Here is a 27,295-nt window from a genome sequence, read left to right as displayed (position 1 = left end):
ACATTATTACACGACATGGGTTTGAGAAATAAAGAATATTATATACTAGGATTATCCAAACCTATATCCAAGCTGATGAAGCTGGGACACTTCCACTGAGGACTTGTGAAGTGTACATTCTACAGAAGTGTCATTGTCATCATGTACCTGCTCAATTATCAGGCAAGTTAAAGATCATGATGAATATTAATAGTATAATGGTATAAATCCTTCTGATGTCTTGCATGAGAAACATGCAATAGTAATTACTACCTTCTTTGACATTGATTCCTGGGTGTATGAGTTGCTCATACTATCAGACATCAGAGATATAGTTTTATTAGTTATTCAAATGAGTTAGAATTTAATATGAATACATTAGCTTTTTTCTAAAGTGCTGGAATTTTTTTGTTAAAATAGCTATTTAGTGAAAATTCTTTATAATAAAGTGATATTCCAGAGCAGACTAATTTTAGAGACAAAAATAATGTGTGAATGCATTAATTGAATCCTAAAATGGTAATTTGCACTGTATATTGGCCTGATTTCAAAATGTATAAGTTCATTAATATCTAATGCCTGGAGCAATTCCATTTTGTATAAGTATGTATAATTTATTATAGTTTTTGATGGGTTTTATATATTATACCTTCTTGCCATTAGTGGATGAAGAAATTTTCTGAAGGCTAAACTAGAGGATACAAGAAATATAGGCGGATTATTACACCACGTGGGTGTGATAAATAATGAATATTATCTACTAAGGTTCATCAAACATATATGCAAACTGATGAATTCATGACACTTCCACTGAAGAGATGTGAAGTGTACATTCAACTTAAGTGTCATTGTAATTGTGGGCCTTCTCAATTGTTGGGCAAGTTAAAGAACATGATGAATATTTTTGTTATAATTGTATAAATCCTTCTGATGTCTTGCATGAAAGTCATGTAGTCACAGTTAGCACCAACTTTTACATATATTTCTAGGGTTACGAGTTGCTCCTCTGATTTGAGATCACATTTCTCCTTGTTAGTCAGCATATCCACATTAATCCTTATTTTTTAGTAATAGATGTGGTGCATAATTTCACTTTTTAACTTGTAACAGTATGTTTTTTGAAGCCTATATTCCTAATTTCTTTAGTGCATTTCTGTCATGTTACTGTCTCAAAGAAACAAACTAGAAAAACATGAAACCCTACACTAATACAGGCAAGAGTATTGAGTTTGATGCTAACACTCCACGAATGTATGGTTGGCCTTACCACATTTACATATGATTGATTATATACTTTTTTTGCTTGTTAGAGTATCCTGAGAATCTGCCCACCTTGAAGGTAATTGCTCTTACATTTGTATTAACTGTATATCCTATACAATATACATCATGTGCTAATCATTTTGTTTTAAAACCATTCAGGCTACAATTGAAAATAAAGATTCTGTTCTGAATACAGCCACCAAAATGAAGGGTGTACAAACATCCACACCAGGTAAACTTTGTAATGCAGATTTAACTGTGGAAAGATGTACATTAATCTATTTGTAATGCTCATAGTCTTTCTATTCTCAATTATTTCACTTTTATATATTATTTCAGGATTTCATCTAAATAATGCAGCCGTTATCATTTTTATTTAGGTTTTCAAAAATGAGATTTGCATACATAAGGAAAATACATTTTTTAAAAATATAAGGTTTTTTTTTTTTTTTTGTTGTTGTTGTTGTTAGACAGAGCTTTGTTCTTATTGCCCAGGCTGGAGTGCAATGGCTCAATCTCAGCTCACTGCAACCTCCGCCTTCCTGGTTCAAGTGATTATCCTGCCTCAGGCCCCCAAGTAGCTGGAATTACAGGCATGCACCACCATGCCTGGCTAATTTTGTATTTTTAGTAGAGACAGGGTTTCTCCATGTTGGTCAGGCCAGTCTTGAACTCCTGACCTCAGGTGATTCTCCCACCTCACCCTCCCGTAGTGCTGGGATTACAGGCATGAGCCACCGGGGCGTGGCCTTAAAATACAAGATTTTATTCAGATGTTTCTACTTTTACATTTTGATACTCTGAAGTTTCCAATTTGGAATTTCAATGGTTTTTAGCTATTTAAAGAGATCTATTTTGGTACTCTAAAATATTTGTTTTGCTTTAAAAGTCAGTTCAAATTATGGCTTTTATCTAATGAAATGTTTTGTCTGATAACATATTTGGTTTGTTTTAACTTTTATTGGTTCTGGTCAATTTTGTTACACTTATTATATTAAACCAATCAGATGTTCTGATTAGTACACTGTGTGTTTGTATGTGTGTTACTTTATTTTTTTGTTGTTTTTAATTTTAATGTGTAAATCGTAGATGTTTATGTTTATGGAGTAAATGAGATATTTTGATACAGGCATACAATATGTAATAATGACATCATGGTTAATGGTTTATCCATCACCTCAAGCATTAACCATTTCTTTATGCTTTTAATTTGTACTTCCTCAGTACCGCTAAAATGTACAACAACAAGTTTTTGCTGACTGTAGTCATGTTTATGTTTTATAAAATGCTAGATTTTATTCATTGGGTCTAACTATAGTTTGTACTTATTAAGCATTCTAATTTCCTGCCACACCCACACCCTTCCTAGACTGCAGTAATGGTGATTTTTCTCTTCATCTCCATGAGCCCTATTTTTTAAATTTCTCACACCCACAAAGGAGTGACAACATGTGAAGCCTTTTATTTTTTTTATTATACTTTAAGTTCTAGGGTACATGTGCACAACGTGCAGTTTTCTTACATATGTATACTTGTGCCATGTTGGTGTGCTGCACCCATCAACTCGTCAGCATCCATCAACTTGTCATTTACATCAAGTATAACTCCCAATGCCATCCCTACCCCCTCCCCCTCCCCATAATAGGCCCCAGTGTGTGATGTTCCCCTTCCCGAGTCCAAGTGATCTCATTGTTCAGTTCCCACCTATGAGTGAGAACATGCGGTGTTTGGTTTTCTGTTCTTGTGATAGTTTGCTGAGAATGATGGTTTCCAGCTGCATCCATGTCCCTACAAAGGACACAAACTCATCCTTTTTTATGGCTGCATAGTATTCCATGGTGTATATGTGCCACATTTTCTTAATCCAGTCTGTCACTGATGGACATTTGGGTTGATTCCAAGTCTTTGCTATTGTGAATAGTGCCGCAATAAACATACGTGTGCATGTGTCTTTATAGCAGCATGATTTATAATCCTTTGGGTATATACCCAGTAATGGGATGGCTGGGTCATATGGTATTTCTAGTTCTAGATCCTTGAGGAATCGCCATACTGTTTTCCACAATGGTTGAACCAGTTTACAATCCCACCAACAGTGTAAAAGTGTTCCTATTTCTCCACATCCTCTCCAGCACCTGTTGTTTCCTGACTTTTTAATGATTGCCATTCTAACTGGTGTGAAATGGTATCTCATTGTGGTTTTGATTTGCATTTCTCTGATGGCCAGTGATGATGAGCATTTTTTCATGTGCCTGTTAGCTGTATGCATGTCTTCTTTTGAGAAATGTCTATTCATATCCTTTGTGACTGGATTATTTTACTTGATATAACGTCCTCTGGTTCCATCCATGTCATTGCGAATGAGAGGATCTTATTCTTTCATATGACTGAGCAGTATATATATCACATTTTTAAAACCCATTTGTCTGTTGATGTACATTTAGGTTGATTCCAAATTATGGCTATTGTGAAAAGTGCTGCAATAAACATGTCAGGTCAGATTTCTCTTTTATAATACTGATTTTCTTGCTTTTGAGTGGTTACCTAGCAATGGGATTGCTAGATCATGTAGGTAGTCATATTTTTAATTTTTTGCGGACTCTATACTGTTCTCCATAGTGACTGTACTAATTCACAATGCCACCAATGGTGTACGAGGGTTCCCCTTTCTCCACATCCTCACCAGCATTTCTTAATGCCTGCCATTTGGATAAAAGCCTTTTTAACTGAGGTGAGAAGATACCTCATTGTGGTTTTGATTTGCATTTCTGTGATGACCAGTGATGTTGAGCACCTTTCCATATACCTGTTTGCCATCTGATAGCAGTTTGTAATATAACAGTGTCATTTTGCTATTATTTCTGAGTATGTTTCTAGCCAGAGGGGAAGGAACAAAAATTTAGGAAATAGAAATTATACATATAAGATACTACTGCTAAATAAAGAGGAAAGAAGTGGTGGGAATAATTTGTGAGCGTTACATAGAAGTGTTGATAATAGTTAATCAAATGAAATTTATTTGAACTAAGGAACTTTGACTGATTTTACTAAGAACCCTATTTTAAAATAAGATCACGGTTCCATGAATGTGCCTTAGAGATTAGCATGGTATATCAAATCAAACCAATGTGAGAAACAAAAAGTTATAGCATTTATTCTTTGAATAACAAAACCAATATATTCAGTGAACATTGCACTGATTTTGAAGTACAAAAAGTTCTTAATGTCTGTGGAAATTTTTCATTTTTGACAATTATTTTTCACATTGAAAGCTTATTATATATTTTCTTGTTGTTGTTTTGGATTTTTTTGTTTGTTTGTTTGTTTGTTTGTTTGTTTTTTTGAGATGGAGTCTTGCTCTGTCTCCCAGCCTAGAGTGCAATGTTACAATCTCAGCTCACTGCAACCTCCACCTTCCAGGTTCAAGCGATTCTCCTGCCTCAGCCTCCTGAGTAGTTGGGATTACAGGCACATGACAGCATGCCCGGCTAATTTTTGTATTTTTAGTAGAGATGGGGTTTCACCATATTAGGCTGGTCTCGAACTCCTGACCTTGTGATCCACCCACTTCAGCCTCCTAAAGTGCTAGGATTACAGGTGTGAGCCACCTCACCCAGCCTATACACTATTGTTGATGTGGTTTATATATCTTCTTGTATGAGTGGATTCAGAAACTTCTTGACAGGGCCAAACTGCAGGATACAAGCAATGCAGACATAGCAGTAGCCCACCTATGAATGAAAAAAAAAAGAATAGTTTTATTAATTTTTATTCTACAACTGTCTATCTAAGCTGATTAATTTCAAACAGTTTCTCTGATGAGAAATAAATTGTATATTTATTGGAAGTGTCCTCACAACTTTGTACTCCCTAAATAATAGGAAAAATAGTTGAACATGATAAATGCTTGTAGTATAATGGTATAATTGAATCTGATGTATTGCATTAAAGATAGGCCATAGTATCCTCCCATCAGCTTTGACACTTACTCTCTCAGGCTCATGATGTGCTATTCTTTATAAGGATCATTTTTCTCATTATCAGTCAACATGTTTACATTGGAATAGATACACTCTTCTATTGAGACATGATCTCGCTTTTGAAACCTTAACTACATATTTTATAAAACCTGTATTAAATAAAACCGTTTATCTGAGGAAAGATGGCCAGAGTCAAGGAAGACTTCACGTAGCTAAGTCTTAAATTATGAAAGAAATGTGTCAGAATAGTTGAGGAAAATATTTTAGATATAAAGAAGAGACTGCACGTTGATAAAAGTGTAAACAGTAGCAGTCATTTTGGAAATGATTAATAATGAACAACAGACTCAATGTGCTGTTATAAGGTACTATTGTGAAGTAAAGAACAGTGTGCTATTACTTCATCTGTTTCTATTGGATTTTTACATTTTGTTTTATTTCTGATGGTTTTGTTTATTGATGTTGGGTGGATAAATTTGTGAGTGAATCTTTGACCATGTTTGCATGGCTTGAACCTGGTGACATCCGTGCCTCCCCAAGTAGTTTGCTGAAGTTTTGGAGGATTAAAAGCATTTCTTAAAGAAGTAAATATTATATTAAAGATTAAGCTTCGTTTAAACACTTTTATTTTCTGGTTTTAGAAAGACTATGGATTTTTTTTTTTTTTTTTAAGACGGAGTCTGGCTCTGCCCACCAGGCTGGAGGTGCGGTGGCGAGATCTCGGCTCACTGCAAGCTCCACCTCCCGGGTTCAGCCATTCTCCTGCCTCAGCCTCCCGAGCAGCTGGGACTCCAGGCACCCGCCAGCACGCCCAGCTAATTTTTCGTATTTTTAGTAGAGACGGGGTTTCACCTTTTTAGCCAGGATGGTCTCGATCTCCTCACCTCGTGATCCTCCCGCCTCAGCCTCCCAAAATGTTGGGATTACAGGCATGAGCCACCGCGACCGGCCGACTGTGGCGTTTATCTAACTGTTCTGTGTAGCTCGTTTTAACTAAATATCAATTTTTTTTTAGCAGAGCAAGACTTAGGAATGGCATCAGAGGGAAAGCAAAAGAGGCTTGAAGACTATGAAAATAACCAGCCACGGGTATGTAAAAATTTAAAATCAAATTTCTGGTTTAATCTTGTTTTCCTTGCTTTGGTAATACAGCATATTTGAAATGAATTTACCTTTGGATTAGTCTTTTAGTATCAGTTGATTATAATTTAATATTTCATTTTAAAAACATTTAACTAGTTATAAAACTTAGTGTTGGAATTGATAGTAACGTATATCTAATCTTTACCCTTGGAATTGAGTTAAAAAGTTCCTGATATTGTTTGCACTTCTATTTTTATAGCTTCCTATTATATTAAAGAAGGTAACATCAAATATTGAATTACAATTTTAAGCAATAGAAATTATAAACAATTTAACAGTGACGATAACTGTATTGGATTCAGATTAAAGGAGTAGTTATTGCTAGTGGTTCAAACTTTGCAGGTTTTTTTATTGCCAGTCACTAATACCAAAGTTAAGAATTAATTTTCCCTTTGGATCTCTGACTTCAGTTTCTATATTCGGGTAGAGAATGGGTCATTAAATCAACCCAACTGGCTATCAAGAGAATTATACCTTGCAGAATGGCACCTTTGGTATTAGGGTACAAACAATAACTGCCTAATGTATTTCAATATAGAAAATCTGTAAATATTATTAAATTTATTAAATCCACTGTCATTAGTAGACCTTAGAACCTAAGCCTACAATCTATATAAGTATATAACACTGTCAATCATATTACAATATATAATTTGCATTAAAATGTAAGAATTTGCTTTTCTTACTGACTGGTGTTGATTTTGGCTCCTAATAATTTAAAGTTTGCCTGATCACTAGTTAGTAATCTTTGGAAAAAGCACTCGAGTGTACACTGTAGGTATAGTGATAAAATCTTTTAAAGTGATGGTGCCTTTATAGTACCACAAGTCATCTCCTAATTCATTTTTGGGAAATTTAACATAATGAATTAGTCAAGTTTAGTCCAAACAAACAGTGACAAATTAAAGTTTCATGGTTTATGTTTTTGCACCTATTTTAGGCTGATGCAAATTATTTTTCACTTCTTAGTTACAATCCAGTGATTTGGGAGTAGGTAAACATAGATTAAAAAGATTAATATTAAACTTTAATTGTTTTTTAATTTTTCTCTTTTTATACTTGATTATTTAAAGATAAAGTTATTTTTAAAACATGTACTCTGACAGAAAAGACATCTGAGAAACAAAACTAGCAAATTTATCTTCCACTTTTGCATGTGCAAAAATTGTCTCAACAACTAGTTGAAAAAGTATTGTGATAGAAATGACCTCTTTATATATGCAGGACTTACTTGTGTGCAAAAGTATGAGAAAATGTGGATCAAACAAGACAAATTAGGGTAAAGAAAACTTTAAAATTCATCACAAATAAAGCAGAGTTTCGGTGAAATTTGTGAAAATTACAAAACTGCTTGTATTGAGGAAGAGCAACTACCTAATAACTCCACAGGAAGAACAAACTTTAGTAAATACCCTCTAATTGGACAAATGATTCACCTGATTGTCAGGAAAGTGATGCATCTGGTATGTCTATCTCTGTAGTAGTCCAGATATTTCCTGAACAAAAATAACCCAGTCTCAAAAATGCCTTTCTATCTCATTCGTACTCTGGGTCTCCAGAATATGCTTGCCAGTCACCCCAGCTTTATTTAAGTGGAAATAAAGTATAGACTGTGAAAATGACAACAAACCAGATACTGAACATGTTTTTAACCCAAACAAGGAAAAATTTTATAATGATACAGAAAGTAGAAGGCAAGAAGCCCAGAAGTAGTTATGGTTGAAATAAAAGAACACAAATAGGTTGTTAGGCAAATGACCGAAAAAAAAAAAAAAAATCCCAAAATACCACTAATTGGAAAGTAAACATCGGACATATGCCTCAATTTAGTGATTCAAAAAGCCTTTTAGATAATGTGACTTACTTGCTCCAAAGAAATGAAGCCTGTGATTTAAGAAAAAAAAAAGATCATGGTGTTTCTGTTGTTACGAACACAACAGTGCAAAACCAATATAGAATGTGTTCCGGAAGCCGTTATATGACAACTGTAGTGCAAGTAAGTATGAAAGCATAAAACTTGAATTAGAAAATGTGCATTATTCTCCACCACATGGTGACAGAACATCAGCCATATGTCTAAAAGTGGAATTAAGTGATATATGCAAAGATTTTAGAATGAGGTAAGCATATTACAAGTAAAGTAGAGTCCCTGGCTTTGGAGAAAGTTCAACTTCAAAAAGACTTAGAGGGTCACTTGCTGCTACTCTGGTTTTTCTCTTCACCAATTATTTGATCCATTTGAATTTTTTACTTATGAAAATCTCTTGTGTAAAATGGGGTTATCTAAATACATAATTGTATGTAGAAACAGATTGTTTTTGCAATTAAGATAATTCAAGCTCAGGAAGACATTTTCTTAATCTTTGTTCCTTAATTAACCCAAGTCTCTCTATCAGTTTTCTGAATGGCATAGGAACTGGGAAACTAATTTTTCCGTAGACCATGTGACCTGCTGAACTAGCGTCAACATAAAGGAAATTTCTTTTTAAAAAAAGTACAGAACAAGCACCTGTGTTTGTGCTCATATAAGCAGATGGGTAATTCCCACTTCTGTACATTTAGTATATGCTATAAATATTCTGGGGACATTTTGAAACAGTGTTGTTTATTTTCTAGGTGAAAAACCAAATACATTCTAGGGATGACCTTGATGACATAATTCAGTCATCTCAAATAGCCTCAGAGGATGACTCGCTTTGCTCCAATTGTAAGAAGGTTATATTACTCATTGATCAACATGAAATGAAGTGTAAAGGTAGGACCAATGCATAAATATAAGGCTTTTTTAATCCTATAGCAATGTATGCACACATTGCTTACCACTGTACCATACAGTACTGATATGTTACAAGAATGTTCATCTCAGAAATATGCCTTATGTCAACATAGAATGAAAACTACTGTGTCTTGTACCCTTTCAGTCAAAGAGCTATAATCATTTCACTGTACTTTTCTCAGTGTGAATGGCAGGCCCAATGTGTTTGTTTACTCTGCTTCTCTTCTATGCCATTACCCATTTACCCATGGTCAAGTTACCATTTCCTCCCACCTGAAATACTGTGATAACCTTATAACTGTCTTTCCTACTATTCTGCCTTCCAAAACCATGACCTGTTCTGCAACCATAATTATATAGTTGTAAAAAATCACATCTGATCATGTTACCTGCTTGCTGAAAACCCAGCTGCCATTTGCCATCTGTATATCTTCTTTGTTGAACTGTCTTTTCAAATCTTTTGCCATTTAGAAAATTAGGTTGATGTTTTCTTACCTGTTGAGTTTTAATAATTCTATATGTATTTGGATACTATTACTTTTTAGCTACTTTTTTTTTTATTATACTTTAAGTTCTAGGGTACATGTGCATAACATGCAGGTTTGTTACATATGTATACTTGTGCCATGTTGGTGTGCTGAACCCATCAACTCGTCAGCACCCATCAGCTCGTCATTTACAAGGGTATTTTTTTTTCAGTTTTTGGGTTGACTTTTCACTTGCTTTGTAGTATCTTTTGAAGAGTAGAAGATTTTAATCGTAATGAAGTCCAACTTAATTGTTTGTTGAATTACAGATTTTGCATTTTTTGCCATATGTAAAAAATGTTTGCCTAGCACAAGGTTACAAAGATTTTTTCCTATGCTTTGTTCTAGAAATTTTATAGATTTGGATCTTACATTGAAATCTATCCTCCATTTTTGAGTTTCCTATTGTATATAGAGTGAGGTGAGGTATGGATTCAAGTTCACTTTTTGGATATGGACAGCCAGTTGTTCTAGCACCACATGTTGAAAGGCTATCGTTTCTCCACTGCATTGCCATGCTGCATTTGTCAAACATAAGCTGGTTGCATATGTGTTATGTATTTCTAGACTCTCTATTGAGTTTTATTAATTTACAGATGCTCCTCAAATTGTGGTAAACCCAGTGTTTGAGTCAAAAGCAATTTAATACTTCAGTAAACCCACTGTAAAGTCAATAAGTCAAACCACCTTAAGTTGAGGATTTTCTGTATTTGACTTTCTTTATGCAGGTGGAACATTGCTAATTTAAATATCCCAAATCTGAAGTGCTCTAAAACCCCACACTTTTTGATTGCCAATATAGACGCCACAGCAGAAAAATTCTACATCTGACCTCATGTATACAAACATTGTTTCATGCCCCAAATTATTAAAAGTATTGTTTAAAATTACCTTCAGTCTTTGTGTATAAGGTAAATATGAAAAATAAATGTGTTTTGTGTTTATACTTGGGTCCTATATCCGAGATACCTCATCATGTATGTGAAAATATTCCAAAATCCAAAATCTGAAAAACTTCTAGTCTGAAGCATTTTGAATAAGGGATACTCAGCCTGTACCTGTGGCACACTGTTTTGGTTACTATTGATTTATAGTAATTCTTGAAATGAATCCTCCAATTCTGTTCTTTGTTCTGTTTTGACTATGCTAGATCCTTTGCATTTTTACATGAACTTTAGAATCAGCTTATCAATAAAATAAAGACTGCTTGCTTGTTGGAAATTAAGTTGGGATTGTGTCATATTTATAGATTTGGGGAGAATTGACATCTTAACAATAGTGAATCTTTCTACTCTAAATAATGTGTATGTCTGCTTTTATAGAAGTAATATTTAATTTTCTCAGTAGTATTTTGCAGTTTTTAGTTTACAGGTCTTTTCATATTTTATCAGATTTATCTGTATTTCATTTTTGATGAAGTTATAAATGATAGTTTAGTTAGTGTAGATGTATTTGACTTTATACAGGTTGAGCATTGCTAATCCAAGTATACATTTTTATAAAACTATAGAAAATGATAGTTTTAAAATTTTGATTTGTTTATTGCTAGCATATAGAAATACAGTTAATTTTTCAATATTGAATTTGTATCCTTCAATCTTGTTAAACTCACTTATTAGTTCTGGCACATTCTTGGTAGATTTGATCAGATTTTCTTCACAGACAAAAGGTTGTTAAACCTTTCTTTCTCAAACTACCCTCTTACTAATGATAGTGAATATTTTAGACTTATGGCAAAAGGGTCTCTTTTGTAGCTGATAAACTCTGCCATTTTAGTATGAGAGCAGCCATAGGCCATCCATAAGTTAATCAACACAGCTGTGTTCCAGTAAAAGCTTATTGACATAGACAAGAAGCTGGCCCACAGGTTGGGGTTTACCCATACCTGTTGTATGGTCACGGTTGTGTATAAAGACAATTTTATTTCTTTTTTTAAACCTGGATGCCTCTTATTTCTTTTTCTTGCCTGATTGCATTAACTAGAATCTTCAGAACAATGCTACATACAAGTAGTGAAAGCAGACATTCCTGTGTTGTTCCTCATGTTATGGGAAATGCATTCAATTTTTCACTATGATGCACATTAGCTGCAGATTCATCATAGACGTTTTTATCATGCTGAAGAACTTCCCTTGGATTCTTATGTTGCTGAGAGTGTTTCTTCTTTGAAATATCAGGAGTAAATTTTATCAGATGCCTCTATCTGTTGGGATGATCCTGTGGGTCTTCTCTTTTAGTTCATTTTATGCTAAATAATGATGATGTTTCAATGTTAAGCCAACCTTTCCTTTTCTGGAATAAACCCCCTTTGTTTATGATGTATTACCTTTTTATTATACTATGGGATTAAACTTACTAAAGTCTCATTTAGAATTTATTATAAAGACTTTTATTTTTTAGACCAGTTTTATGACCCTGGCAAAATTGAGAGGGAGGTTCGGATATTTTTTTGTATACCCCCACCCCAACACATGTGTAGCCTCCCTCATTACCAGTATCCTTCACCATAGTGGTCGTTGCTATGACAGATGAGCCTAAATTGACACACTCCAATTACCCAAAGCCCATAATTTGCATTGGGGTTCACTCTTGGTACTGTATATGTATGGGTTTGGACAAAGGTACAATAATGTGTATCCATGTTATAGAAATTATTTTGACTTCCCAAAAAATCCTCTGTGCTTTGTCTATGTATCATTTCCTGCTGTCTCTCACCCTTTGGCACACTTTTACTTTATTCATAGTTTTGCATTTTTCTGATCGTATAGTTGGAATCATACAGTAAGTAGCCTTTTCAGATTATCTTACATCACTTGGTAATGTGCATTTAAGGTTCTTTCACATGTTTTCATGAATTGATTTCTCATTTCTTTATGTGTAGAGTGATATTCCACCGTATGGCTGTTTAACCGCAGTTTATTCGCTCCACTATTGGAAGATATCTTTGTTGCATCACAAATTGGTTGAATTTTTACATTCATGCTCATGAGGGAATTTTCTTGTTGGTAATATTTTCTGGTTTTGGTTCAGGGTAATGCTAACATTATAGACTGAGTTGAGATATACTCTTCTTTCTGTTTCTTTTGGGAGAGTTTGTGTATAATTGTATTATTTTCTTCCAGAAATGTTTTGTAAAATTCACCAACATAGCTAGCTGGGTCTGGAGTTTTCTTTTAGCAAGGTTTTTAACTATAACTTAACTTTCTTTTATAGATATAGGGCAATTCAGGTTATCTATTGCTTCTTCATTGAGATTTGCTAATTTTCATTTTAAAAGGAATTTGTTAATTTTATCTAAGTTGTCATGTTTACTTACATAGAAATTATAATATCTTGTTATATTTTTAGTATCTGTACAATCTATAATAATGTCACTTTGTTTATTTCTGAAATTCGTAATTTGTATTTTTTCTTTTTTTCTGAGCAGCCTGGCTAAATGGAGCTTTATCACATTTATTGATCTCCTCAAAGTGTTTTGTGTTGATTTTTTTCTATCGTTTCTTCTGAAACCAACAGTATAACAAAATACCATAGACTGGGTCAAACAACGGAAGTTGATTTCTCGCAGTTGTGGGGTCAGCAAAGTCCAAGATCCAAATGCTGTCGGATTTAGTGTATGGTTCGGGAACATGTCCTGGTTCATGAATGAATTCTTTTTCTCTGCGCCCTCACTTGGCAGAAGGGGTGAAGGAGATCTGGGGTCTGTTGTATAAGAGCACTAAGCACTAATTCTGTTCATGAGGGCTTGGCTCATGTAAAAATCACCCCTCCTAATACCGTCACATTGTGATTGGCTTTCAGCATATAAATTTTGGGGAAGACAAACATTCAGACCACAGCAGATGTTTATTATTTCCTTTATTCTGCTTGCTTTGGGTTTAATTCACTCTTATCTAGTTCCTTAAGGTAGAAGTCAAGGTCATTGATTTGAGACTCTTCTAAATAGACATTTGGCAGTGCTAAAAATTTCTATTCAAGTACAGTTGTAGCTGCATTCCACAAATTCTGGTTGACAAATTTTTATTCAGTTCAGAATATTTTCTAATTTCTATTTCATTTTCTTTACCTGTTTGACCCAGGGTTATTTAGATGTGTGTTACTTAGTTTCCAAATATTGGAGTATTTCCCAGAGTTATTTTTGTTATTGGTCTTTAATCTGATTGATTTGTGGTCAGGGCACATACTTTGTATGACTTAAATCCTTCTGACTCAACACTTTAGTTGAGAGTTGTTGTATGGCCTAAAATATGATCTATTTTTGGTAAGTGTTCCACGGGTACTTGAAAAGCGTGCTGTTGTTCAAGTCTATTCTTGCTGATTTTCTGCCTTCTTGTTCTATCACTTACTGAGTAAAGGGTATTGAAACCTCAGATTACTTAGAAATTGTCTGTTTCTTTTTGTAGTTCTATCCACTTTGGTCTCATATATTGTGAAGCTGGTTTGTTATTAGGTGCATAAACACTTAAGATTGTTAGGTTTTGTTGATTAACTGAACCTTTTACTATTGTGACATGACCTTTTGTTATTTATTGCTGGTTTTTTTTGTTTGTTTGTTTGTTTGTTTTTGCTATGAAATCTACTTTGGTATTAACACAGCCCACTCCTGCTCAGCTGCCCTTGGCAACTGTTAGCATGTATGTTTTTCCATCCTTGTAACCATTTGTGTCTTTACATTTAAAGTGCATTTCTTATAGGCAGCCTGTAGTTGGGTCTTGCTTTCTTACTGAGCCTGACAGTCTGCATTTGAGTTGAGGTTTTTAGACAAGTGTCATTTATAATGTCGTTGATAATAGTTATGTTTGTCTAGTAGCTGTTTGATTGCTATTAGTCCCAACTGTTCTTTGTTCCCCTTCTTTTTCTGCTTTCTTTTAGTCAACTATTTTTTATGATTCAATTTTGCATATATTTTTGGGTTTATTAGGGATAACTGTTTTGCTATATTAATGTTTAGGATTTTTAGTATATAATTTTAACTTATCACAGTCCACCTTCAGTAATACTATACATCATAGATGGTATAAAAAATGACAATGATACATTTTCAGTTTTTTCTGTCCCAGACACTTCCTTCCTGAATCTGTGGGGTTATGGTTTGTATTAAGGTTAGAATATTTTCGGCCATTTTTTCTTTTAATTTTTTTTCTATCTCTTCTTTTTTTATTTAGGGAGTTATCGATTAGCTGCTTGAAAGTTTCTCACAGTTTATTGTGTCAAATTTAGGAATATTTTCCTTTGTCGTCTCTAATTTGTGTTTATTTCCATCCACTATAGTTTTTACTTCTGACAATGTAATTTGCATCTCCACAAGTATGGTCTGTTTTTAAAAAAAAAAAAAATACCTTCCCTGCCTCCACTTACTGTCTTGAGTTTTATTTGGAGTACAGAGATTTACTTATAATCTTTCCACTCTTGCTTTTAGATTTGGGGTAATTCCTCACTCCTGAGGCAAGACCTTTCTGAATATTCATTGTCATGTGAAGTATGAGGTGTTTTGGCCTGGCGCATGGGAGTGGACCCTCTTCCAGTCATTGTGTGAACCCCAGGCATAGTTTCTGCTGATTTTCTTTAACTGTTTCTTTTAAATTTTATTTTCCACTGTTCTTAGGAAGTTTCCTAGCACACAAGCACTTTTCGTTACTCCACTAAATACCCAAGAGGGAATCTCTGCACATCTCCAGGATTTGTTTCCTGTACTGCTTTATTCTCTCCAGTTTTCTGTCCTGTGATCTCTATTTGCTTTGGTTTTACTAGCCTCTCAGCTTCATAACCCCAGCTCTATGTCAGATTTTCTCCCTTTGTCATGGCCTTGAACCTCTGTCAAAACTCTGTCAAAAGAGCTGGGACAATTGTAAGGCCTGCTATATATGTTTTCTGTCTTATAGTGATCACCTACCATCTTCATTGCCTGAAGCCCACTGTGTTGGAAATCATTGCTTAATGTATTTTGTCTGTTTTGTTTTGTATTGTTTCAGGTAAGATGAAAAATCCTGTCCGTTACTCCATCAGAGCTAGTAATAGATTGCAGCAGAGCTTCGGCACAGCACATGCTGTAAACTGGCCAGAGTGTTTTGCTTTCCTTTTTGCCTAACTGCTTCTTTCTCATCCTTCATTTCTCAGTGTAGTATCTCTTCCTCAGGGAAATCTTCCCTGGGTGCAGTATAGATCAAATTATCTTATGCAGTCATATAACTATGGTTTTTTTTTTTACAGGACCTGTCTGAGTTTATAATTGTCACCTTTTTATCTTGGTTCTTCATTATGCTTTAAGCTAAAACAATAGCAGAGGTGTTGTCTTATCTGCAGACCTTAGTATAATATCTTCTACCTTGTAGGCACTCAATATGTACATATTTGTTCAATGTATGAATGAATGCATGTTAAAAATGCACAGTCCTTTATATCCAAAAACTTACTCATGTATTTTATCTCTATTTTGTTTTTTCCTGGTTACAGATTGTATTCATCTATCAAAAATTAAAAATACATTTTGTTTTTGTAAAAGATCAATAAAACTTAAAGATAATCACTGTGAGCGACGTATAGTAAAAATTCAAAAAATGAAAAATAAGGTTAGTGTACTACGGAAGAGACTATCTGAAAAAGAAGAAATAAAATCGTGCTTAGAGCATGAAAAACTTGAATGCAAACAAGAACTCTGTAGTGTGAGGTATGACCTTGTTCTAAAGAAATGTTAGAACTCTTTGTTTTATACTAAAGACGTATAAGGAAAATGTTTGTAATTGCTAACTTTCCTTCTAGGATTTACAGGGAAAAAAGTTTCTTAATCTTATGGAGTGTGAAATTATTGAATATAATATCACAAGTTCTTTTTTTTTTTTTTTTTAAAACGGTGTCTCGCTCTGTCGCCCAGGCTGGAGTGCAGTGGCTGGATCTCAGCTCACTGCAAACTCCGCCTCCCGGGTTCCCGCCATTCTCCTGCCTCAGCCTCCCGAGTAGCTGGGACTACAGGCGCCCGCCACCTCGCCCGGCTAGTTTTTTTTTTTTTTTGTATTTTTTAGTAGAGACGGGGTTTCACCGTGTTAGCCAGGATGGTCTCGATCTCCTGACCTCGTGATCCGCCCATCTCGGCCTCCCAAAGTGCTGGGATTACAGGCTTGAGCCACCGCGCCCGGCCCACAAGTTCTTAATTGTGAATACTTCTCTAATAATTAAATGCATATTCTTTTAAATCATAGTTTTAATGGCTGTATAGAATTTTACCGTTTGGAAATCTCATTATTTAATTGATGAATTGAATTTTAGGCTTTAAAAAGTTTTTGTATTAATGCTACAAGGAACATCTTTTATTTACACGTAGTTTTCTACATTTTTAATTATTTACTTTGGATAAATTCTTCTGGTTAAAGTACAGAAACTTTTTTAGATCTGTTTTAGATATTTGATCAATATTTCTAAATTGTTCTTAAGAAAGTTTAATTTATAATTCAATCAACAGGGTATAAAATAGATATTTTCTTTATCCAGAATAATTATTTTAAAAATTATCAGTCGGGTGCGGTGGCTCACGCCTGTAATCCCAGCACTTCGGGAGGCTGAGGTGGGCAGATCACGAGGTCAGGAGTTTGAGACCAGTCTGGCCAACATAATGAAATGCTGTCTCTACTAAAAATACAAAAACTTAGCCAGGCGTGGTGGTGTGCACCTGTAATCCCAGCTACTCAGGAGGCTGAGGCAGGAGAATCCCATGAACCTGGGAGGCGGAGGTTGCAGTGAGCTGAGATTGCACCATTGCACTCTAGCCCAGTGATAGTGTGAGACACCCTGTCAAAAAAAAAAAAAAAAAAAAAAAAAAAAAAAAAAAAAAAAAAAATTATCCAGTTTTATTCTTAACATGCAGCGAATAAAAAGTAAAATGGAAAGTGTTTACTGATTAGCTTATTCAACATTTCTCTGCTATGTAGATAAAATTAATTCAAAGTTTTATGCTGAAGACACGTATTATTCTTTATTGTTTAATTAAATATTAGATCTTGTGTTGTTCCAAAACAGATTTTAAAATTGTTTATAAAATACATACTAATCAACAGGATAGATTGAAAGTTTTGCCCAAAAAACAATCTTAAAAAGTGTAGGGGGTAACATATTACATTCCTAACCTAGTCTTGGATTACACTAATCTGCTGATATATATTTCATAAACACATCAAAAGTGCTATATTACAATGTAAATTAGTTTAGGGATACTTGCAATGAATATTTATGAAGGTGAAAATATATTTCTAGTAAGTGTATCAACTTGTTTATAAAAAGTTACTTTATGTTAATTAACTCTAAACAATTCATCCTAATTGAAGAGTAATTACTGTGTGAAGAAAAGGTAATTTTTATCTTGTAACTTTACTGAATAATTTTCAGCATTTTTTTTCGTAATATTTGCTAGAGTTACTAGTAACAGAAACTTATGCAGGATGTTCTTTTGTCAGTACATTTCAACTTATACATGTCCTTTGGATGAGATTGAGGTGAGAAATTAAAAACATGAGAACTAGAAAGAAAAATAGTGTTTAAGAACATAGAAACTTTATTAGGATAATAAGCCAACATATGAATGTTTTATTTTCTAATATCAACAAAGAGAGTCAAACTCTGTAAAATATTTGAAGAGATTTATTCTGAGCCAAATATGAGTGACCATGGCCACTGACACAGCCCTCAGGAGGTCCTGAGAACATGTGCCCAAGGTCCTGAGAACATGTGCCCAAGGGGCGCAACTTGGTTTTATACATTTTAGAGAGGCATGAAACATCAATCAAATACATTTAAGAAATACATTGGTTTGGTTCAGAAAGGCAGGACAACTCAAAGCAGGGGCTTCCAGGCTATAGATAAATTTAAACATTTTCTGGTTGACAATTGGTTGAGTTTATTTGAAGACTTGGGATTAATGGAAAGAAATGTTCAGGTTAAGGTAAATGATTGTGGGGACCAAGTTTTCTTGTGCAGAGGAATCTCTCAGCAGACTTCAGAGAGAGCAGGTTGTAAAATGTTTTCTTATGGGACCTTTTAAAAAGGGTGCCTGGCTCTTAGCTGATTATCTCCTGGATCTTCACAGAAAGGAAGGAAAACAAAGGGGAAAAGGGGCTTCTCTATAGAATGTGGATTTTTCCCACAAGAGACTTTGCAGGGCAATTTCAAGGTATGGCAAGGAAATATATTTTTGATTAAATATTTGCTTCCTTGTCTCATAATGTTATGCCAGAGTCAGATTGAAAAGCAAGTCACAATATATGGGGTCAAATAAAATCCATCTGATGAGAATCCATGGTACCCCTTAGGTAGGAATTTGCACAAGATAAAAAATTAAAGCTTACTCCTCACTGATAAAATAAATACTAAGATAAGTATATTTACAGATTTGCCATACTGCAAGAAAAAGAGAAACGAAGAAATGTTGAAGAGTTGCACCAAAAAGTTCGGGAAAAGTTAAGAACAACAGAAGAGCAATATAGGATAGAAGCTGATGTGACAGAAGTTAAACTGGCTCTCAAATCACTGGAGATGGAATTGAAGAGTGTAGGAAAGAATTCAAATCAGGTAAATAAATGTTTGGTAAAACTTCATATTTCTACTTTTTTTTAATGTTACTTATAATATCTCTTTCATTTAATGTATATTATTTAAGCCTAAAAAAACCCCAAATTGTATTTCATCTTAAAAATGAATCAAGGCATTTATAGCTACAATTATTTATAATCTTGAAATATTTTATTTTAGTTCAAAGACCTTTTGAAAACAATGCTATTCTATAATGTATACTTAATGATATTGTATTTTGTTCCTAGTGACATAGTTCAGCAGATTTTCCCCTATTTCATGTTAATTACTGTTTCAAGTGTTATGGAAAAGAAATAAAAGTGATCACAATAACAAATAATCTCATGATTTTCTAAGAAGAGCTTTATAAATTTAATTTTCTTGACTTTTGGTGTTTTGAAATAAAAGATTATTTTTGTATGTCTATATCTACCTCACAGAAGTAACTGATTTGGTGGACGAGCACTACAAGTAGAGTCAGAAAAGCTGGGAAAAGTCCTGCAGCGTGTTTATATTTTTAACCTTTTGCTATAGAATTATAACTAAATGAGTTCATTGATTTGTGCATGTAAAAGTGCTTAGTACAATGCCTAGACTTATCATTTATCAATAAATGTCATTCTTAAAACTGACCATAACAATATTAAAAAAGTAAATATCTATACAATATTTTAGAAAAAGGGAAGTTAAAGAATTTGGAAAATGTCATTCATCTGTCCAAATATCTGCCAAGCTAAGGCTCTCACTATAGGGAGATGTATAGCTTAGATGTTAGAGTGTAAACCCAATTTTTTAACGTGATCATAGTTATTAATTCTTTATGCTTTGCAATTTGTTGTAATTCAGTAAAAGCCTTTTTTAATTCTGAAATTTAAAAAAATTTTCTAGTGGTTTTTTTTTTTCTTTTTGCTTTCATGGGTTCATTGTCTTCAGATAAACTTTCGAACTTTGGGGAATTAATGCTTTTTGAGGTTTGAGGTTTTGACTCAACTTCTTTTTTCTGAGTTAGATATCCAGTTATGGCAACCCTCTCATTGTATAAATGCACAGGTTATTATTTAATTTCAAGAGCAATCACAATATGTTATCCTATTGGGTACTAGTTACAAGTTTTCTTTGTTTTACTTAGATTTCTGACGCTGATAAAAAAGAAGAAGACCTGCTGCATGAAAACCACTTGATGGAAGATGAAATTGCCACGCTCAGACTGGAAATAGACACAATAAAAAACCAAAACCTGGAAAAGAAATACTTAAAAGACTTTCAAATTATGAAAAGAAAGCATGAAGACCTTCAAGAGACTCTAAAACGGAATGGGGAAACATTAGCAAAAACGATAGCTGATTATAGTGTACAGCTTACTGCTCTGACAGATGAGAACGCAACGCTCCGTTCCAAACTGGAGAAGGAAACACAGAGCAGGCAAAGACTGGAAACAGAAACGGAATCATACCATTGTAGACTGAATGCTGCTCTATCTGATCATGATCAAAGTCACTCATTAGAAAGAGACCAAGAGCTTGGTTTCCAGGGCACAGTAGATAAATGGTGTCATTTACAGGAAAATTCGAATTCTTGTGTTCTGACTCTTTCTCAGCAACTTTCTAAAGCTGAGAGTAAGTTCAGAGTCCTTGAAACTGAGCTCCATTACACAAGAGAGGCTCTGAAAGAAAAGTCTTTGGTTTTTGAACATGTACAAAGAGAACTAAACCAAAAACAGTGTCAAATGAAGGACATTGAAAAAATGTACAAAAATGAATATGATAAAATGGAAAAATGCATAGAAAAGCAGGAAAGATTTTGTCAACTACAAAAACAAACTATGTTAATTCAACAGCAACTGGATGATGCTCGCAACAAAGCTGACAATCAAGAAAAAGCAATACTTACTATTCAAGCCAGATGTGATGCTAGAGTACAAAACTTTCAAGCTGAGTGCAGAAAGCACCGTCTTTTATTACAAGAAGACAATAAGAGGTTGGTCAAGGAATTGAATCATTTGAAAGAAAAAGAACGCCAAAATGAAAAAGAGAAAGCAGAAAGAGAAGTAAGTGTCAAGAAAAATAAATATTTTTCAAACTTCCTGAAGTAAAATTTGAAGTAATATTTGGTGACAGCTAAATGTTGGATCTAGTTGAATATAAAAAAGGATACATATGATAAATGTATCTGCTATATCAGCTTAGAAACATTCCTTGTTTCCAGCAAGTCAGAGTTAAAACTGAGAGATTCTTTCCTCTGATTAAATTCATGTGTCACTTACACAATTTTAAGTTATAAAATGTTAATGTAGACTAATATTAATAATGTAGCCTTATACTGCTGAAATAATAATTTTTTCATTTCAAGACATTTCAAGACCATGATAAATCAGATATATGGAAATGCTCATACCTAAAATGGTATTTTGAAATTGATTCAATTAAATGGGGTACTTTGACAGTTAATTACAGATTTCCCAGATGAACTGAAGTGTATTCCTTATTTCATAATTATTTTTCTTCAGTAACTTTAAATATATCTTAGTTGGTACAATTTTGTTTTCCTTCATATCAATTTGACTTAAATCTGAAACTATTTCAATCTCAAATTATGTATAGATATGATCATTCCATTCTTTAAAGGCATCTAATTTTACTTATATTATAATATGGGGAAAATGTGGTAAATTTTAGCCAAACCATATTTGATTTAATCTTCCCACTGGCATTTATAATTTACTTTCAGTTTTGTTTTTTTTAAATTTTTTTTTATTATTATACTTTAAGTTCTAGGGTACATGTGCATAACGTGCAGGTTTGTTACATATGTATACTTGTGCCATGTTGGTGTGCTGCACCCATCAACTCGTCAGCACCCATCAACTCGTCATTTACATCAGGTATAACTCCCAATGCAATCCTTCCCCCCTTCCCCCTCCCTGTGATAGGCCCCGGTGTGTGATGTTCCCCTTCCCGAGTCCAAGTGATCTCATTGTTCAGTTCCCACCTATGAGTGAGAACATGTGGTGTTTGGTTTTCTGTTCTTGCGATAGTTTGCTGAGAATGATGGTTTCCAGCTGCATCCATGTCCCTACAAAGGACACAAACTCACCCTTTTTTATGGCTGCATAGTATTCCATGGTGTATATGTGCCACATTTTCTTAATCCAGTCTGTCACTGATGGACATTTGGGTTGATTCCAAGTCTTTGCTATTGTGAATAGTGCCGCAATAAACATACGTGTGCATGTGTCTTTATAGCAGCATGATTTATAATCCTTTGGGTATATACCCAGTAATGGGATGGCTGGGTCATATGGTACTTCTAGTTCTAGATCCTTGAGGAATCGCCATTCTGTTTTCCATAATGGTTGAACTAGTTTACAATCCCACCAACAGTGTAAAAGTGTTCCTATTTCTACACATCCTCTCCAGCACCTGTTGTTTCCTGACTTTTTAATGATTGCCATTCTAACTGGTGTGAGCTGGTATATGGTTTTGATTTGCATTTCTCTGATGGCCAGTGATGATGAGCATTTTTTCATGTGTCTGTTGGCTGTATGAATGTCCTCTTTTGAGAAATGTCTGTTCATATCCTTTGCCCACTTTTTGATGGGGTTGTTTGTTTTTTTCTTGTAAATTTGTTTGAGTTCTTTGTAGGTTCTGGATATTAGCCCTTTGTCTGATGAGTAGATTGCAAAAATTTTCTCCCATTGTGTAGGTTGCCTGTTCACTCTGATGGTAGTTTCTTTTGCTGTGCAGAAGCTCTTTAGTTTAATTACATCCCATTTGTCAATTTTGGCTTTTGTTGCCATTGCTTTTGGTGTTTTAGACATGAAGTCCTTGCCCATGCCTATGTCCTGAATGGTATTAGCTAGGTTTTCTTCTAAGGTTTTCTTCTAAGGTCTAACATTTAAGTCTCTAATCCATCTTGAATTAATTTTCGTATAAGGAGTAAGGAAAGGATCCAGTTTCAGCTTTCTACTTATGGCTAGCCAATTTTCCCAGCACCATTTATTAAATAGGGAATCCTTTCCCCATTTCTTGTTTTTCTCAGGTTTATCAAAGATCAGATGGCTGTAGATGTGTGGTATTATTTCTGAGGACTCTGTTCTGTTCCATTGATCTTTATCTCTGTTTTGGTACCAGTACCATGCTGTTTTGGTTATTGTAGCCTTGTAGTATAGTTTGAAGTCATGTAGCGTGATGCCTCCAGCTTTGTTCTTTTGACTTAGGATTGTCTTGGAGATGCGGGCTCTTTCTTGGTTCCATATGAACTTTAAAGCAGTTTTTTCCAATTCTGTGAAGAAGCTCATTGGTAGCTTGATGGGGATGGCATTGAATCTATAAATTACCTTGGGCAGTATGGCCATTTTCACGATATTGATTCTTCCTATCCATGAGCATGGTATGTTCTTCCATTTGTTTGTGTCCTCTTTGATTTCACTGAGCAGTGGTTTGTAGTTCTCCTTGAAGAGGTCCTTTACATCCCTTGTAAGTTGGATTCCTAGGTATTTTATTCTCTTTGAAGCAATTGTGAATGGAAGTTCATTCCTGATTTGGCTCTCTGTTTGTCTGTTACTGGTGTATAAGAATGCTTGTGATTTTTGCACATTAATTTTGTATCCTGAGATTTTGCTGAAGTTTCTTATCAGCTTAAGGAGATTTTGGGCTGAGACAATGGGGTTTTCTAAATATACAATCATGTCATCTGCAAATAGGGACAATTTGACTTCTTCTTTTCCTAACTGAATCCCCTTGATTTCTTTCTCTTGCCTGATTGCCCTAGCCAGAACTTCCAACACTATGTTGAATAGGAGTGGTGAGAGAGGGCATCCCTGTCTTGTGCCAGTTTTCAAAGGGAATTTTTCCAGTTTTTGCCCATTCAGTATGATATTGGCTGTGGGTTTGTCATAAATAGCTCTTATGATTTTGAGATATGTTCCATCAATACCAAATTTATTGAGAGTTTTTAGCATGAAGAGCTGTTGAATTTTGTCAAAGGCCTTTTCTGCATCTATTGAGATAATCATGTGGTTTTTGTCTTTGGTTCTGTTTATATGCTGGATTATGTTTATTGATTTGCGAATGTTGAACCAGCCTTGCATCCCAGGGATGAAGCCCACTTGATCATGGTGGATAAGCTTTTTGATGTGCTGCTGGATCCGGTTTGCCAGTATTTTATTGAGGATTTTTGCATCGATGTTCATCAGGGATATTGGTCTAAAATTCTCTTTTTTTTGTTGTGTCTCTGCCAGGCTTTGGTATCAGGATGATGTATGGCCTCATAAAATGAGTTAGGGAGGATTTCCTCTTTTTCTATTGATTAGAATAGTTTCAGAAGGAATGGTACCAGCTCCTCCTTGTACCTCTGGTAGAATTCAGCTGTGAATCCATCTGGTCCTGGACTTTTTTTGGTTGGCAAGCTATTAATTATTGCCTCAATTTCAGAGCCTGCTATTGTTCTATTCAGGGATTCAGCTTCTTCCTGGTTTAGTCTTGGGAGAGTGTAATTGTCCAGGAAATTATCCATTTCTTCTAGATTTCCTAGTTTATTTGCGTAGAGGTGTTTATAGTATTCTCTGATGGTAGTTTGTATTTCTTTGGGGTCGGTGGTGATACCCCCTTTATCATTTTTTATTGCGTCTATTTGATTCTTCTCTCTTTTCTTCTTTATTAGTCTTGCTAGTGGTCTATCAATTTTGTTGATCTTTTCAAAAAACCAGCTACTGAATTCATTGATTTTTTGGAGAGTTTTTTTGTGTCTCTATCTCCTTCAGTTCTGCTGTGATCTTAGTTATTTCTTGCCTTCTGCTAGCTTTTGAATGTGTGTGCTCTTGCTGCTCTAGTTCTTTTAATTGTGATGTTAGAGTGTCAATTTTAGATCTTTCCAGCTTTCTCTTGTGGGCATTTAGTGCTATAAATTTCCCTCTACACACTGCTTTAAATGTATTCCAGAGACTCTGGTATGTTGTATCTTTGTTCTCATTGGTTTCAAAGAACATCTTTATTTCTGCCTTCATTTCATTGTGTACCCCGTAGTCATTCAGGAGCAGGTTATTCAGTTTCCATGTAGTTGAGCGGTTTTGATTGAGTTTCTTAGTCCTGAGTTCTAGTTTGATTGCACTGTGGTCTGAGAGACAGTTTGTTATAATTTCTGTTCTTGTACATTTGCTGAGGAGTGCTTTACTTCCAATTACGTGGTCAATTTTGGAGTAAGTACGATGTGGTGCTGAGAAGAATGTATATTCTGTTGATTTGGGGTGGAGAGTTCTATAGATGTCTATTAGGTCTGCTTGCTGCAGAGATGAGTTCAATTCCTGGATATCCTTGTTAACTTTCTGTCTCGTTGATCTGTCTAATGTTGACAGTGGAGTGTTGAAGTCTCCCATGATTATTGTATGGGAGTCTATGTCTCTTTGTAAGTCTCTAAGGACTTGCTTTATGAATCTGGGTGCTCCTGTATTGGGTGCATATATATTTAGGATAGTTAGCTCTTCCTGTTGAATTGATCCCTTTACCATTATGTAATGGCCTTCTTTGTCTCTTTTGATCTTTGATGGTTTAAAGTCTGTTTTATCAGAGACTAGTATTGCAACCCCTGCTTTTTTTTGTTCTCCATTTGCTTGGTAGATCTTCCTCCATCCCTTTATTTTGAGCCTATGCATGTCTCTGCATGTGAGATGGGTCTCCTGAATACAGCAGACTGATGGGTCTTGACTCTTTATCCAGTTTGCCAGTCTGTGTCTTTTAATTGGAGCATTTAGTCCATTTACATTTAAGGTTAATATTGTTATGTTTGACCTTGATCCTGCCATTATGATATTAACTGTTTATTTTGCTCGTTAGTTGATGCAGTTTCTTCCTAGCCTCGATAGTCTTTACATTTTGGCATGTTTTTGCAATGGCTGGTACCGGTTGTTCCTTTCCATGTTTAGTGCTTCCTTCAGGGTCTCTTGTCAGGCAGGCCTAGTGGTGACAAAATCTCTAAGCATTTGCTTATCTGTAAAGGATTTTATTTCTCCTTCACTTATGAAACTTAGTTTGGCTGGATATGAAATTCTGGGTTGAAAATTCTTTTCTTTAAGAATGTTGAATATTGGCCCCCACTCTCTTCTGGCTTGTAGAGTTTCTGCCGAGAGATCTGCTGTTAGTCTGATGGGCTTCCCTTTGTGGGTAACCCGACCTTTCTCTCTGGCTGCCCTTAAGATTTTTTCCTTCATTTCAACTTTGGTGAATCTGGCAATTATGTGCCTTGGAGTTGCTCTTCTCGAGGAGTATCTTTGTGGCATTCTCTATATTTCCTGGATTTGAATGTTGGCCTGCCCTACTAGGTTGGGGAAGTTCTCCTGGATGATATCCTGAAGAGTGTTTTCCAACTTGGTTCCATTTTCCCCCTCACTTTCAGGCACCCCAGTCAGATGTAGATTTGGTCTTTTTACATAATCCCATACTTCTTGCAGGCTTTGTTCATTTCTTTTTCTTCTTTTTTCTTTAGATTTCTCTTCTCACTACATTTCATTCATTTGATCCTCAATTGCTGATACTCTTTCTTCCAGTTGATTGAGTTGGTTACTGAAGCTTGTGCATTTGTCACGTATTTCTCGTGTCATGGTTTTCATCTCTGTCCGTTCGTTTATGGCCTTCTCTGCATGAATTATTCTGGTTATCAATTCTTCCACTCTTTTTTCAAGATTTTTAGTTTCTTTGCGCTGGGTACGTAATTCCTCCTTTAGCTCTGAGAAGTTTGATGGACTGAAGCCTTCTTCTCTCATCTCCTCAAAGTCATTCTCCATCCAGCTTTGATCCATTGCTGGCGATGAGCTGCGTTCCTTTGGAGGGGGAGATGCACTCTTATTTTTTGAATTTCCAGCTTTTCTGCCCTGCTTTCCCCCCATCTTTGTGGTTTTATCTGCCTCTGGTCTTTGATGATGGTGATGTACTGATGGGGTTTTGGTGTGGGTGTCCTTCCTGTTTGTTAGTTTTCCTTCTAACAGTCAGGACCCTCAGCTGTAGGTCTGTTGGAGATTGCTTGAGGTCCACTCCAGACCCTGTTTGCCTGGGTGTCAGCAGCAGAGGCTGCAGAAGATA

The 27,295-nt window shown here is 35.0% G+C and overlaps 1 protein-coding gene across 1 annotated transcript in view; it reads left to right on the top strand.

Moving 5' to 3' along the window:
• Positions 1-27,295, top strand: part of LOC103241291 (uncharacterized) — a 157,774-nt gene that overhangs the window by 119,413 nt on the left and 11,066 nt on the right. Inside the window, exons 64-70 of the mRNA XM_073022717.1 lie at positions 1,290-1,318; positions 1,402-1,474; positions 6,238-6,311; positions 8,982-9,120; positions 16,122-16,335; positions 19,043-19,223; positions 20,353-21,270. Of these exons, the coding sequence (XP_072878818.1) occupies positions 1,290-1,318; positions 1,402-1,474; positions 6,238-6,311; positions 8,982-9,120; positions 16,122-16,335; positions 19,043-19,223; positions 20,353-21,270 (1,628 nt within the window). The remainder of the gene's footprint in view (positions 1-1,289; positions 1,319-1,401; positions 1,475-6,237; positions 6,312-8,981; positions 9,121-16,121; positions 16,336-19,042; positions 19,224-20,352; positions 21,271-27,295) is intronic.

Source organism: Chlorocebus sabaeus, chromosome 14 (assembly GCF_047675955.1).
Source record: "Chlorocebus sabaeus isolate Y175 chromosome 14, mChlSab1.0.hap1, whole genome shotgun sequence".
Taxonomy (NCBI): domain Eukaryota; kingdom Metazoa; phylum Chordata; class Mammalia; order Primates; family Cercopithecidae; genus Chlorocebus; species Chlorocebus sabaeus.
This window is presented reverse-complemented; position numbering and strand designations above follow the sequence as displayed.